Raw genomic sequence first — 15,095 nt, 5'->3', positions numbered from 1 at the left:
TCATTTGGGACAGCAGCCGAGTTCCATGACCGCAGACTTACCGAGGCTGCTCTATTTTCAAGTGTAATATTTTAACAACATTTTCAGGAAATATCTGTGCCATGCAATGGCGGTGACTACTTGATATTAGAACGCTTATTTCTGTTAAATCATAGGGCTCTCAAGGCTGAAGCAAAGCTGAACAAAACATTCTTCTCGGGGCTTTCCCATCCTCCTACACAAACAGCAACATAAAGGTAGATAACGAAAAATTTTGGCGTTCGCAGATTCGGGCGATATACTAAGGAAAAAATTCATGTCCCTGATTGAAATAGTTCTAGCTTTACTGTGGGCTTTTACGTTTCACTCTCACTATGCATTGTTTTTTCTCCTCGAACAGCACAGGAATTTGTTGTCGACTTTTTCTTGCAGTTACCTCGGTCATGGTCAACCTTACGAAAGAAGCGGAGCAGTACATTCAGGCACTGCATCGAACAATGCGCAACATTACAAGCTGGAGCCTTACAGAACAGTATGCCTACTGGAAATCCCTACAGGCACCAAACGGAGTGTAAGCAACTTCAGTCTCGTTTACTAGTCTCGTTTAGACATGCACAGCTGTTTGTACAGCGCACTGTGAAAAATTATGAAGCTTTGTTCGGTCTGGCATATCGTCATGCTAAAACCCTCGTGTGAAGGGGCTACGAATCGAAACAAATCGCATATACATTTAAATCGGCTGAGCGAAAGAGTAACAGCCAAAGCCGTAAAACAGAGAGAGATTTCGATGAGGCGCGAAAATTGAAAAAAAAATTGCCCCGCTAGGGTGCAAGCAGAGTTCGGCGGTAGAACTGTGCAGTCTATAGTGGGCCATAAAAGAAAACAGGGCCGGGTTCGGTCTTAGTACAGTCTTTACCATTCGAATAGGCTCAAAAATATTGTCTTGACATCCATGGTGGCAACTTCATGTGTATTCATGGCAAGCGTGAGTAGACAGAAGATTTTTTAAGGGCGTCCGATTTTCGCCCATGCAGTGTCTCATTTTGCCTCACGGGCTGGGGCAAAATGCGACCATTTTCGGAGTTACATTTCACAGCATTTTACTCTCTTTCTGTTCAGCTGCACTGTTCATATTTGATGAGTATGATTCCAACGCAGTAGAAAATGATTCGGCAGTAGTTGTTTCTTGATATCCATGAATAAAAATAAAGGCGACGATTTGCACATTTGTGTCGAATTTTACTCCCCTATTTATTATGCACTGCGTTTTCCTGTCTCTGTTTTTTTCTTTCATGTCCACTGGCTGTTGCGCTATTTGCCGAGCGATGTATTCATGACATAGCGCTTGGATTAGCGCAACAGTATTGAAGCGCCCGTTCACTTGAAAATCCGGGTTCGGCATGGCCTGCTTCAGCGGTGGTGTTGTGAGCGAAAAATCACTGGCATGGATCTGGCAGGTGGTCCCCAGAGAGCCATCTAGGAGGCAGCTGGGCGACCTAGGTCATGTGTCCTTGCGGCGTCATCACAACCCCCCACCGGTAGTGAGAAAACTGCTCACTATTGCACGTTCCAGTTAAATTAATGACTGGTCGGTCATTAAGAGCAACCTGGGCGGCACAGGGCCCACCGCTGGGAGCACCTGCCCTTGCAGTGCAGTTGCGCATCGCTTAACCGCTGCACCTTTGCGACAGGAGGGGTGTGAGGATTCCCAGGGACGTATAAGTGCAAAGTACAGAATAAGCTTCTGTGTATTTGGGAATTAATGTACTACGCTATCGCGCAATACCCTTAACGCGGAGCTTAAGTGTCCCTTAAAGTTTTCTGTAAGTTCCGAAAATAGTTACAGCGTACTGTTTCTAAAACTTTCACCAGAGATAGTTTATTTTCTGAATTCTCGCCTGTTTGTCGCTTCCCTCAGTTCAATATAAAGTCACTAACCAATTTAGTCGGCTGTTTTTTACATTTTTCAGTGTCTTCCAGACAACCTTAGGTATTATCGACCGCCTAATCATGACTAGTGGCTTTACGGTTAATATTTTGCTACCAAAATACATCTTTTCAGCTTGGATTGAGTGAATGCCAACTTTTAATAATTGTGAAATACGCAAAATATTCTACTGTGTAACTACTCTCCCGTAGCCCTGCATGGTGGTCCTGTTATTTATTGTTCACTGTGATTAAAATGTGCGCCAAAAGTTCTCGTAATAATTTGTGAATGCTAACCTGAAATACATCTTAGGCCGAGTATCTTAGTGGCTCGCTTGCTGAGATGTGCCCGGAGTGCCTCTGCAGCCAAGCAGCTGGATCGTGATATCTGACAGCGTAGTGAAATATGCACCCCGGTCAGCACCCGGGGCATGCTGGTATGCAACCGGCATTCATAAAAGCCAGCACGGAGGCCGCAGGGAAGAGACGGAGACGAAGCGTAACGGTGTTCGCCGTACATTACTGAGCGAGGACGCACCAAGATGCCTTGTTTCTTTCATGACACGCGCCGACCTCTTACAGTACGCTGTTGTAAAAAGTGCATATATTCACACTAGGCGATTTTTATCCTTTGGTAACTAACGCCTAATTTTGGCTCCCGGAAAAGAAGTTCGGATGGCAAATAACCCGCGGCTGATTCAACGCCATGCTGATCTAAAGACTAAATATCTAAGCCGAGGCCAACATGACGCGCTAGTCTACATACTTGGAGGACAAAAGTGCACTTTAAGAATATGACGCGATAGTGTTAAACGGTCCCAACGGCCACTTTGGAGTCCCTGCCAGCGCAAGCTCTCACAGACATTCACAAGCTTGTGGCCGTCACATCCTTGTTTCTTAAGCATCATCATCCGCATTAGTGATGCTAATTTGTCTCCTTAATTAACAAAAAAGTTCAGTCAAGTATATAGCCCTCAGTTCCGTCTGAGGTCCCACTGAACTAACGTCTCTCAGTGGAGTAGAGGAAGCGTGGCCCAACTGTGAACATGACAAGCTTTTTTCTCTTCAATGAACCTACTTTTCTACGTCACTATTTACTCGACCTATCATGATTTATCGCTCACGCTTACGAGATTTTCCGCCTGACGGGACCTATAACGCTAACGTGCGAGTAAATGACATACGTAGAGAGAGATTTGTCTATTCAAAATGCGCATATCTTTTAATGGGCCAGCATATAGAACAATAAGTTTGGTTTTATAGGTTTAACGTACCAAATTGGCTCAGGCTACGGACGTCGTAGTGTAGAGATCCGAATAATTTCGACCTCCTGGCGTTCTTTAATATGCACTCACACAGTACAATGCAAAGACAATTAGCGTCTCGCTTTCATCGAAATGTGACCGCCGCGGAAGGAATGGAACCTGCGACTTCCGTGTCCGGTGCTATCTGAGTGCACCTTAGTCCCCAGGTGATCGAGATTATCCGCAGCCCTCCACTCCGTAGTCCCTAAAAAACATAAAAAAACAAACGAGATGGCCTTCATCCTCTCTTCTGACCTAGTCAAACCTATGCACAATTCACAATAGGGGTCTCCTGCTTTGAACGTAGTCAGGGTAATGTTGGTGTTGATGATCGTGTTTAAATGGTCACGACTGATTCCGCCGAGATTTTACAGGCAAACAACTGAGCGACTTAGGGTTGCACGGTAATGAAAAATGAATTTTAGAACACGTATCGAAAAGAGCTACATATAGTAAAGTGTCGGCTAAGGATGCGCCTTTCTCCGGTCCGAATCCTGCTCGAGATTATGGTATGCTAATGCCTCTTGCGCTGTCTCCTCAAACAGAAAATTGCGGAATATTTCTAAACCATCGGGATTAAAATTTCGACCTAGGTTCGCTGCCTTTCTGACATTATTTTAAGTGGAATGACACTTAAAAGGCATTTCTTAAAAGTACATTACACGCCTAAATCAGATCTGTTGAACTAAGGAAACGAGTGAAATGACGGAGCGATTGTCTTAACCTACTGCGTTCAAGACTGAGGGCCCCAATACGGACAACATGTCCCTATGTAGTTCCTGGTGCCAATTAATTGCCAGCAGCAACAGGGGAGAGCAATCTCTCACTGCTTCATAATAAGCGCGAAATTTTGAATTGGGCAGTCTCATTTTGACGCTGCGTCCAGTTATAGCCAGCTGTAGAAATAGTCGCAGCACATAGCGAAACGTGTTTGCAGCCGTCTCATTCTGCTTTGAGAAAGTCAAATCTGCTGCTGGATGCAGAGAATCTTGGACCCTACAGGCACACCGTTTGCTGATAAGGCAGCATCTGTCAGGAGAAGCATCATGGTGATTGGGAATTTCAAAGCATTGGGCGGATTCTGCTGGAATTCTTCATATCTAAGCATATATATTCTACTGAATTTGTGATTTAAGAAAGTATTTTTTTCCATTGAGCAAGAAAACCAGCCAACTAAGTGGAAATTGTGAGATGCATTGCACGAAAGGCGCCCATTAGAAATCCTCACTTAGCTGTTATGGTAGGCCGAACAGGTTAAATGTTATTACCCGTACCGTTTCTGAAGTCTCACTGAGAATGTTGGTCCGCTTCCTTTCTGAACACACTGACGAGTTGCGCGCGCTGAAGGAACGAGTCAACATGTTTGCGAGATTTAATACCTCTAACTCGGAGCATGACAAATATTGCCATCAATTATAATAGTGTTCAACATATTTACCTGAACATACTCTCATCTCTTTTCTCACCACATCGTCACCCATCACGACCTTCTTTCTCCTCCTCCTCCCCTCCCCCAGTGCAGAGTAGCAGGCCAGATATCAAAATTTCTGGCCAACCTCTTGGCCCTCGTTTCATTAAACTTATCTATATGTCAGTGAAGTTCGCATTTAAACATATTAATGGAATCCCACAATTTCCTTGGTAATTTCCCAAAGGACACCCAACAAAACAATGTCACCACTGAGCCTTAGTAACTTGTGAAGCCATTCACACGCATTTTAATGCCTTTGCATTTTGACTGTTTATTTCTTTCAGCAATGCATTTTTACGGTGAAAGTGACTTTCAGCGTTTTTTTTGCTTATCAAACAATGGGAGCACTAAGCAACGAAACAGAATACCATACCGTCAGTGTCGGAAAGCTTCAAAATAAATTCAAGGGACTGCTAATGGAGGGAGACGAGCTGGCGTACAAAATTAATGGATATTTTGTGCGCAGAATATTTTGGCGCGACTCACTAACTTATAAAATGATTTTTCTCGCATGAGTTTCTATCTGCTACCTCACGAATTTAAAGAAACAAAGCCATAAGAACTGCATCGAGAACAGAATAGAATTTTTTCGACAGGCAATAAAGTGAACACAATTTATAATAACGGCTGTGTGTTGCCTATTATTAGTGCTATTCCCGAGCCTTCATTTATATTTGCGAAGACGCTGAAATATACACTTCATTCTGACCTATAAAAGACATCTCTGCTTTAGGCAGTATTAATGTCCAAGCAGTTATCACACCATAGTAAAGACGTATGATGGTACTCGATTTAGCGGAAGTTGAAAAATACATGTTGGCTTCATGGCGCAGCTTCATGGCGGCGTCTTACGTGTCAGATTCATCTATCTCCTCTAGAACACACGCAAAATCAAGATGTTTGATTCATCACAAATAGTCATTATAATTTTCACGTCACTCCACTTCACAATGAACCGCACATTATTCCGATTATTTTATTCATCAAATTTAACTTGGGAATCACCACGTTTAAGCTCCTCTTTAAAAGTAATTCGTTTTATATTATCGGTAAAACTAGCCTAAACATTCCCAATATCACAAAAACTTTCTCTGCACTAAAACTTTCTACTGTAAAAAGTACGTACCAACCACGGTGAAAAGACAACTGGATTTGCAGCATTTGACCACTGGAGCCGCCTACCTTTCACCGTAAATGCCCAACGTGTCTTACTTCATTCAAAACGTCGTTGCTCACTACCATTTGTACCTAGATCCATTTTTTCTCGAACCTCGTTATGTCTTATTTTCTTGATGGTTTATTATTGTTTTAAAATGTTTTTCCGGCTTTTGTACTTATGTTTAGTAAGTTCGATTGAGGTTATTGCTTCTTCTTTCGCTGTAATTATTTTTATTCCTTGCAAAGCTGATGTTTACAATTACATCTACGTTCTCACAAGAGGTCCACCACAGCTTCCCTCCTCGGAACATATCTTTGATACATACTCTGATACATGATATTCGCTGACAATAAAATTGAACTCGAACTTGAACGCACAGTTACAGTACAAACACGCGCACAGAAGGACAGCGGCATGCGAACAGTGCCCAACGTGTAGCCGGACTGCACGCAACGCTGTCTGTGCTCGCTTCTTTGCTGCCGCTCTCTGGAACATCTGATCCCCTAAACACGACGGGCTGCTGAACTGCCACATTTCACGGCCCTCTACAAAACGATATCTCAGAGTATCGGTCGTAGCTTGCTGGAAGAAAGCGACTTTCCTAGTCCATGGCTTTCTGCAGTGGGCTGTCCGCCGTTCCTGCAGTTTACAGCCTTTGTTTTCAAACAAATCTATTGGAACGGCACCAGTTGGGAATGCTGAGGGAGGTGGCGAGGGGGGGGGGGGGGGGGGGGGCTGCTCGACCGGCACTAGAAAATGGCTTAAAAAGTGCTAAGCTAACGGCGCCGACATGTTTGCTGCACAACTATCTGCACAACGGCACGCTAACTTGACTGCTGGAGCATCCATTTTTCACAAGCGTGGAGTATTGTAGTAGTACCTCAAAAACGCAAAACTCTTTATTTAGTCTTAATTTTCTCCTTTGTCTGAACGTGAGTTCCATCGATAGGCAGTTACTTTTCAACTGTAGATTAAAAATGCGGACATTTTTTGAGTAAAAAACAATTTGGGAAACCAAATACTGCGTACGTTTATCGTTTTTTTTTCGGTTTAAACCAAAAAGTCAAACCTCTCAGTATATGCAATAGCATTAAGGGCCCAGAGCTGTCGTTCTATTACTTTGGATTAATGCCATGTTTACTTATGCCATAGGAAAGCCGCCTTCGATGCAGTCGTTTCTGTGACCTGTGTAGTCTGTGCACAGTGGCTGATGTGTCGTAAATATCCGAAGGTTCCACAGTTCCTCAAAGGTTTCCCTTGCACTTTATGTACTGGTGTGTTTTCCTATAGCAGGAATTTTGAGAATCTGTGAGTTCATTAGCGTTTGAGTTGGTATCCAGCGTTAGCGCAATGGCTCCCTCCTCTGCGTGAGTGGGGTTGGACGTGTGCACTGACGCGCAGTTCATCAGTTTGCCCTCCGGATTCGTTATGCCGATGGTCATCAGCCGTGGATTGGACCGGTGTCCCGGCGGCTATCCCATTTCTTGCGCAGGCTTTCGGTTCTGGCGTTTCTTCTCTACGCGCTAAAAATGGATGCATATTCCAGGGCATTTGATGGACATAGATCTTTTTGCGGGTCGATAGAAGAAGTTCCGTCCCTTGTTCGACCTCGTAGGGTACTGTGCGCAGCACCTTGCTTAGAAGGATCTGGCCTGTTGGAGTGGTGGCCACGCGGTTGAGCAGTGACAATCTTTGTGCCTCCCAGATTTCTTAGAACCTGTTATGGATGCCGAGAGAAATGAGGCGCGATGTTGATGCTGTCTTTGTGTGACCCAGTGCCGTTTTGTAGGCCGCGTATTACTGATTCTAGTTTTGCTGTTTCTGACTAGGTGAGGGGGGAGAGACGACAAAAGCTTGCACCAGGCGAACTGCGTCCCTCTCTTTTATACCGTGGTGGTTCTTGTAGATGCGGCTGAGCATCCTAGTTATCTGGTGCCTAGAAGTTGTTATTTATTTTTATTTATTTATTTCGGTGCTATCAGGGCCGTTGAGGTGTTATAGATAGGAGTGGTAAGTATACTTATACACAAAATCAAATACAAAAAGGAGAGTGGTTAACATAGGTGATGAAGAAGAGCAGATTTAAAAGCTTTCGGTTCAGAGATGGAGACGATGCTGCGGGCAGGTGGTTCCAGTCAGAGCTGGTTTAGGGCAGGAAAGAATAAAAATACTGGGTTAGTTTTGCGACTTGGAACACTCTGAGTCGGTGATCAATTCGAGATGAGACATAGCTTGGAAAAGTGAAAAGACTGTTTTAGCGACTGATTTGTGTAATATATTCTTTGGAAAGTGAGAAGTCTAGACAGATGACGCCGCAGTGAAAGATCTGGAAGGTCTAGAGTTCTCCTCATGAGTGTGACGCTAGACGAACGCGAGTAGTTAGACAAAATAAAACGGGCTGAACGATACTGAATAGATTCTAAAGTATTAATCACTGACTTAATGTTATGGTCCCATACGGAAGACGCATATTCTATTTTTCATCGGACGAGCGTTTTCCTACAGAAGTAGTTTTAAACTAACCGAAGTAAGTGAAAAGTTAAGGCAAAGGAAACCAAGCATGCGATTAGCATTGTTAGTTATGTGTTCGATATGCGTTTTCTACGAGAGGCCATTGGTAATGTATACGCCAAGATACTTATATGCAGAAACAAAAGCTAAGGGGGAGTCATTTAGAATATATGGATGCGGGTTAGCTTTGTAAGGTATTCCTGTTTCTTTCATTGCTTTACATTAACATAGATTAAGCTTCGTTAGCCAAGTGTCGCACCAAGCAGAAATGTTATTAATGTCAGACTGAAGAACCAAGGTATCGGATGGGTTGGAAATTTTTCTGTATATTACACAGTTGTCAGCGAACAGCCTGATATATGATGTTATGAGATCAGGAAGATCTTTAATATAGATTAGGAAAAGGAGAGGTCCTAGAACAGATCCTTGAGGAACGCCCGATGTTACTGAAGATAGATTGGAATCATGGTCATTAACTGTTACATACTGAGTACGAGCGGCCAAAAAACATTCGACCATTTTAACACATCCCATTCCATGTTCAGTTTGCTGAGTTTGAGAAGTGAATATGCAATCAAGAATTGAAGAACGATCCAAAGCTGCAAAAAGGTCATTAGTAAATGCGATTAACTGTGTTTCACATGAATGATTTCTTCGAAAACCATGTTGATGGGGTGTAAAAAAGAATTGGACACAAGCTGACTCATTAGGGCAGAATAGATTACATGTTCAAGTAATTTGCATGGAATAGAAGTTAATGATACTGGTCTGTAGTTTATAGGGCTGTGAACATCACCAGACTTGTGTACTGGAACCACCTTGCCCACCTTCCAGTCCTCAGGGAGCATGCCGGCCTGCAATGACTGAGTAAAAATTTCGGACAAAATAAGTGAAGAATAAGTAACAGTGCTTTTCAACATCTTGTTGCTGATACCATCAGCACCTGCAGAGGATGACATTTTAGCACTATCAATAAGTTTATGAATTCCCTCCCAGACAATGGTGATGGCATCCATCAATTAGGAGTCAAAGATAGGCATGTCGGGAAGAGTAACTGGCGTAGTTGTTACGAAACACAGAGAAAAAGTACGATTTAATAATGTGCAACAATCGTTTATTGGGACCAGGGCACATAAGTTATCTTTCAGTATCATATCTTTTTTGGTTTCACGTTAAGGATAGTCCAGAACTTGTGCGGGCTAGTAATCAGTAGACTAGGCAAGGGATTTTAAAAAAAAAGTTGCGTTTCGCGCTGAAAAGAGCCGTTTTGTATTGTGATGCTACAATACGATAAGGATTCCATCGCTCAGTAGAGTTAGATGTTATGCAGCGTCGAAAGATGCGTTTTTTTTGTTTAGCAGTCGCCTCAAGGAAAAACTGAACCATAGTGAATGTTTAGTGCACGTTATTCTACGAGTGGGATTTAGTTATCAGTGAGGGCTTCCAGATTCTCTTTGAAAAGAGACCAGTTATCGTGCAGTGAACGTTCCCAAAATCTGGGGAAAAAAATGTCAGCAAATATTTCTAGTTCGGTGATAATTGCAGAATAATTTCCATTTTTGTATTCTGGAATTACTTTATAATGTTTGACTGGGCGGGGTGCACGTGACGGTAGAGTGAAGTTGATAGCTAAATGGTCGCTTAGTCCAGGCAGAAGTGTAAGAGATGAAACGGAATCAGGGCAGGTTGCTAGAACAAGGTCCAGAATGTTGGCAGTGGATTCTGTAAAGCGAGGTGGCTCTTTCACAAGTTGACAGAGGTTAAATGTTGAACATAAGTCAAGGAAGGTTAGTGATTCTGAAGAAGAATAAACAACAGGGTGGTCTTCCGTCCATGATATAGCAGGGAAATTATAATCGGCTAAGAGAAAAATTGCTGCCTTTGGAAACCTAAGTACAATTTTGTTAAGACAGTCATGGGGGTTATCACAAAAGCTGCTCGCTGATTGGGGGGGGGGGGGGGGGTCGGTAACAGGCACAAAATATGTTTTCTTATGGTTTATCTTAGACATGTGCAAAAACATTCAAGCTCCGAGGGTATAAGAACATCATAAGAAAGCAAGTCATCCGCAACAGCGATCAAACTCCCGTCACCCGAACGCCCAGAGCGATCTTGTCTATAAACAGTGTAATGTCGTTCACAATCAAAGAGTTCAGAGTCACCAATTTTGCCTGACAACCATGTTTCAGTGATAATAATCACATCGGCACCGCACGTGTCTATCAGGAAGGTTAGGGCATCACGTTTATTCATGAGGCTTCGAATATTTGTGAAAAGGAATCTGACATCACGAATACATTCTGTGTCAACGGCCGCTGATCCCTAATCAGCGAGAACGGACGGGTTTGAAGAGCCTCCTGCTTCAATGGCATGTGCAGATGCCAGAGCAGGCTCAATATCGCACACATGATCAGTTTGTGGACCATAAAAGTAGCATTTCTTGGTCTCATAGAGCTTCTTGTAGCGCAAATTATAGAACACTCCAGTGCTTTTACCGAATTCAATCAGATTTTTCCGCGATTGTCTGGTCACCTTACATATATCTTCTTGCACACTAACACGGGTCTTTTTTAACTTATCCTTTTGCGATAAGATGCGGTCTTTGGTCTTGGGAGAAAGGAATTTAACAATTATCGGCCGGGTTTAGCTTAAACGAAAGGCCCCAATCTATGCGTGTGAGAGATGGCCTCGTCACTTAGTTGCAGCGAGAGGGAATCCGTTAAAAGGGTTCATACTTTTTGCTCGGTTTGGGCCCAAGTCTCATTCGCTTCATCTTCAAGCCCGTAGAAATTTAAGTTGTTTCGGCGTGACCTAACCTCACAGTCATTGAGGCGAGTTTGGATCATGGAAGCCTCGCCTTTAACAGCATCTGTGACAACGCGACTAAGTTCAGCAGCATCATGGATCCCTTCAAGAGTGTCTACTCTGGTCTCAACCACTGCCAGTCTCATGGTGATATCAGACAAACGTTCCTCGAGGATCTTTTGGTTAGCTTTCACCTCATTAAGGGTTGACATTACTTCTGCAGGACGCGATTCCGTTGTACTTGCGAGCGCTTTTATTGCGGCCAAAATTTCGATGCTGATGCCGTCAACATTTTGCCCAAGGCCGGTGTTGACCTCAACCTCACCCGACATGAATAGCAGCATCATAACGTCTGCGCAATCAGAAGCCAATAATGACAGAACATATGGAAATTGTATGAGCAGCAAGCACCGGTTGCTTGTGGTTTAGAATAAAGGGAATAAGACGGACTAACCTGGGTAGCAAAAAAGAACGGATGAAGCATCGTCTGCATCGTTGCCGCTCTCCCATGCCCACTGGCGTGCGCACTTGAGAACAGGAGATTTATAGGCGATGACACTGCTGGCACTGGCAATACTGTTGTCTTGTAGTGACAGAGCACCGGTGGTGTTCCAACGATGGGAGGTAGCCAAAACACAACCGGCAAACCGCAAGCTTCCGGAGGAAGGTCATGGTCTTCGTCAGCGAATACAGGCGTCTCAGGTTCCAAGGGCACTTGAGGGAAGACAGCATACCAGGGATAGGCAAGGAGCAGCAACTGGTTAGCAAAAAAGAAGGGATGAAGCATCGTCTGCATCGTTGCCGCTCTCCCATGCCCACTGGCGCGTGCACTTGCGAGCTTTTTGACGGTCGTGGTGTTTTTCCTGCCTTGTGGTATATACTGGCCCAAGATTTTAATTTCGGGTGGCTTGGGGATTTCGTGTCGATCGATGCGGATTGAGATGTTTCGGGTTAGAGTTTGTCTCGAGTTTTTGAGTACGAGTAGTTCTGACCTCTCTGGGGAACACTATAGGCCTCGGGTTTTTACATACTGGTGGACCACGTCGGCTGCAGCCTGGAGACATTGTTCCACCTCTACGTCGTTCCCGGTGCGGCACCAGATCTTGATGTCATCTGCGTAGATAGCATGTTGTACGCCTTCGATTTTTTGAACCTGGGATGGTAGTCCCTTCAAAGCCAGGTTAAATAGCAGGGGTGAGAGAACTGCCCCCTGCGGGGTTCCTCGCGCGCCAAGTGGGATGGGCGCAGATCGGAAGGCTCGCAGTTTGAGGACGGCCTGTCTCGATGTTAGGAAGTACTAATGCAGTTGACATCGGCTAGGCTACTCAGGATACTGGAATTTAAGATGGTGTCAAATGCGCCTTTTAAATCAAGTGATAAAATGGCCCTTGTTTGGGTTTTTGGAGGTTTCTCTAGAAGGTGTTTATATATGTATAGCAGGACGTCTTGCGTTGAGAGCTACGGCTGGAATCCGAACTGCGTTGGCAGCAGCAGAATGTTGCCTTTCAAGTATCTGGTAACCCTGGTGGAGATGACCTTCTCGAAGAGTTTGCCCAAGCATGACGTTAGTGAAATTGGACGAAGGTTTTCTAACCGCAAATAGTTGTTCGGTTTTTGAATGAATCGTATGTCAGCCAACTTCCAGGACGGTGGCAGTTGTCCCGTAACCCAATGCTTCACGTTGAATTATTTGACTAATAATGTGATCTGGTCGTCGGGGAGATTGTATAGAAGCTGGACGGTCACCTTGTCTGGCCCGGGAGCGGTGTTTTGTCTCATAGAAGCGAGTTCCGCTCTGACTTCTTCCATCTTGACCGGGGCATCAAGGGCCTCGTTGGGCAGACGAGCATACTCGAGAAGGGGTATCTGTTGGTTTACGCACAAGTACTTGTCCTGTAACAGCTTTAGTATTTCCTCATTGGTGCCCGGGGTGTAGTGAACGGTCTTGTTCATCCGATCCAGGGGTATGTCTATCTGGCCTTTCTGTAGGCCTTTAGGTGTTTGGTGAACCTGATTATGGGCTGTTTAACTTGTTCCTCTATCTTGTCGGCTGAGAGTGAGTCGCGGTATAACAGAGCTAGGGCGAGCCGGTGGGCGGCATCTTTCCCTCCCGTGTGTTCCGTGTGCCCAGGAAACCATATGATTGAGGCTTGATTAGAAGGATGTTTGTACAGACAGACCAGACATACATACCCCACACCTCTCAAAACTCTACACAAGGCACAAGAATACTCCCTTCGCCGAGTACGAACATACACTCTAGTAACACCACATAAACTCCGCCAATGGTACCCTCACTCTACAAACCAGAGTGCCCACACTGTGGAGAAATAGCGACCGCTTTTCACATGGTGTGGGCATGCCAATTCAATCCTACTACAGACAGACTTCCGAATCCAAATTTGGAGCTGTGGGAGGATATCCTGTTGTTCACTTAGAGTGAAAGAAATCCAAAATAAAAATCCGTCTTGAGGAAAAGCAATGACGCAGTAACTGTCTCACTTATGTCGGGGGACACCCGAACCGCGCCCTAAGAGAAGGGATAAAGCAGGGAGTGAAAGAAGATATCATCTAATCTTTTACTATGCTGTTATGAGGTTGTTTGGCTAAGGGTCTCAAAAGATTTTCGCGTTTTTTTCCAGGCGCTTACCAAGTGTTGAATGGGCCTGAATGCCGGAGCCAAATTTGTGTGCGTTCCCGAGGCTGCTCTTTTAGTTTCTATGGGTCATTTAGTGCACATGCCTCTACCTGGTTCAATGCGTGCGATACGCTATATCAGTTTTTTGAAATTTTTGCAAGATATGAAGGTGACCCGTGATCTACTCGGTGCTTTTTGGAAATCATTTGTATAGTAGAGACGCAAACGTAATAGGCACCACTAGTTAAGTTTTACACCAATAGCGTTCAAATCACCGTTGTCCAGAAAATCCGGTGTCGGTGCTGTGAGCAAAAAATCACGAGAATAACTTCAGCAGGTGGTGCCCACAGAGCTAACTAGGAAGCCATCTGCAACTGAGAAAACTGTCCACCATAGTGGCTGGCAGTTCAATTGTTGATTCATCATCGGGCAACCTGGGCCACACAAAGCCAGAACAGCAAGGCGCCGGGATAGTTGATAGTGTGTTTAAAAGGCAGAAACAGCGCGAAGAAACACGGACACACGAGGAAACGACACACACACACCAGCGCTGACTCACATCTCAGTTGTGAGTCAGCGCTCGTGTGTGTGTGTGTCGTTTCTTCGTGTGTCCGTGTTTCTTCGCGCTGTTTCTGCCTTTTAAACAAAAAGGCCCACCACTGAGAGCATTAACCGCTGCGCCACGGCACCAGGAGGGGCATGAGGACTCCAAGAGATCTATCAATATAAAGTGGTGAGTGACCATCTTCGTTTATGGGGATTAACCCCATACGCTATCGCGTGTTATTTTCATACCATTAAGGCGGAGCTTTAGTGTCCCTTCCAATTTTTAGTGCCTGTTTTTTCAAGTCACAGCTGATCGTCCTTTCTGTGAAGTGACGTTCGGGATGGCAGGGGTTTGATTGCGCGTTATTGTGAGAGTCGTTACGCCTGGGGTGTAGATTTTGCGTACTAAAACCAATTTTTCTTCAAGCAACCTGTATATGTTTGTGTCCACCCTGTATCCTCGTGATGTAATAGATCAATTAAAAATTTCGATTGTAAACGTCAGGTATCCCCTCACTGTTTTTATCCTGTTTGAAGATTTTACTATGTTCGTTTGTGATTTTCGCTCGTTTGTATACTGTGCACAGCTTTAGAGGGCGTTAGGAGTAGCCCGGACCACCTAAGGGGCGTATCAGTATTTCAGCGCGTTATGGAGCATAAGATTATTAGTCGAATCAAAGCGTAGCCTATCATAGGGATTGGCGCCGACGACCTTTAATTACCCACTTTAAACGTCCATTACAGTCAATCTAATCC

At 44.4% G+C, this 15,095-nt stretch overlaps 1 protein-coding gene across 1 annotated transcript; it reads left to right on the top strand.

Moving 5' to 3' along the window:
• Positions 1-422: 422 nt before the first annotated feature.
• LOC149370326 (uncharacterized) lies at positions 423-12,320 on the top strand. The gene is made up of 3 exons (XM_089577555.1): positions 423-536; positions 4,965-5,060; positions 12,168-12,320. Exons 1-3 carry the CDS (start codon positions 423-425, stop codon positions 12,318-12,320), a joined length of 363 nt encoding a protein of 120 aa, XP_089433681.1.
• The last annotated feature ends 2,775 nt before the right edge of the window (positions 12,321-15,095 follow it).

This window comes from Amblyomma mixtum, chromosome 1 (genome assembly GCF_055824585.1).
Source record: "Amblyomma mixtum isolate Tamu chromosome 1, ASM5582458v1, whole genome shotgun sequence".
Taxonomy (NCBI): Eukaryota; Metazoa; Arthropoda; class Arachnida; order Ixodida; family Ixodidae; genus Amblyomma; species Amblyomma mixtum.
Note: the sequence above shows the minus strand (reverse complement) of the source record. Positions and strands in the feature narration are given on the sequence as shown.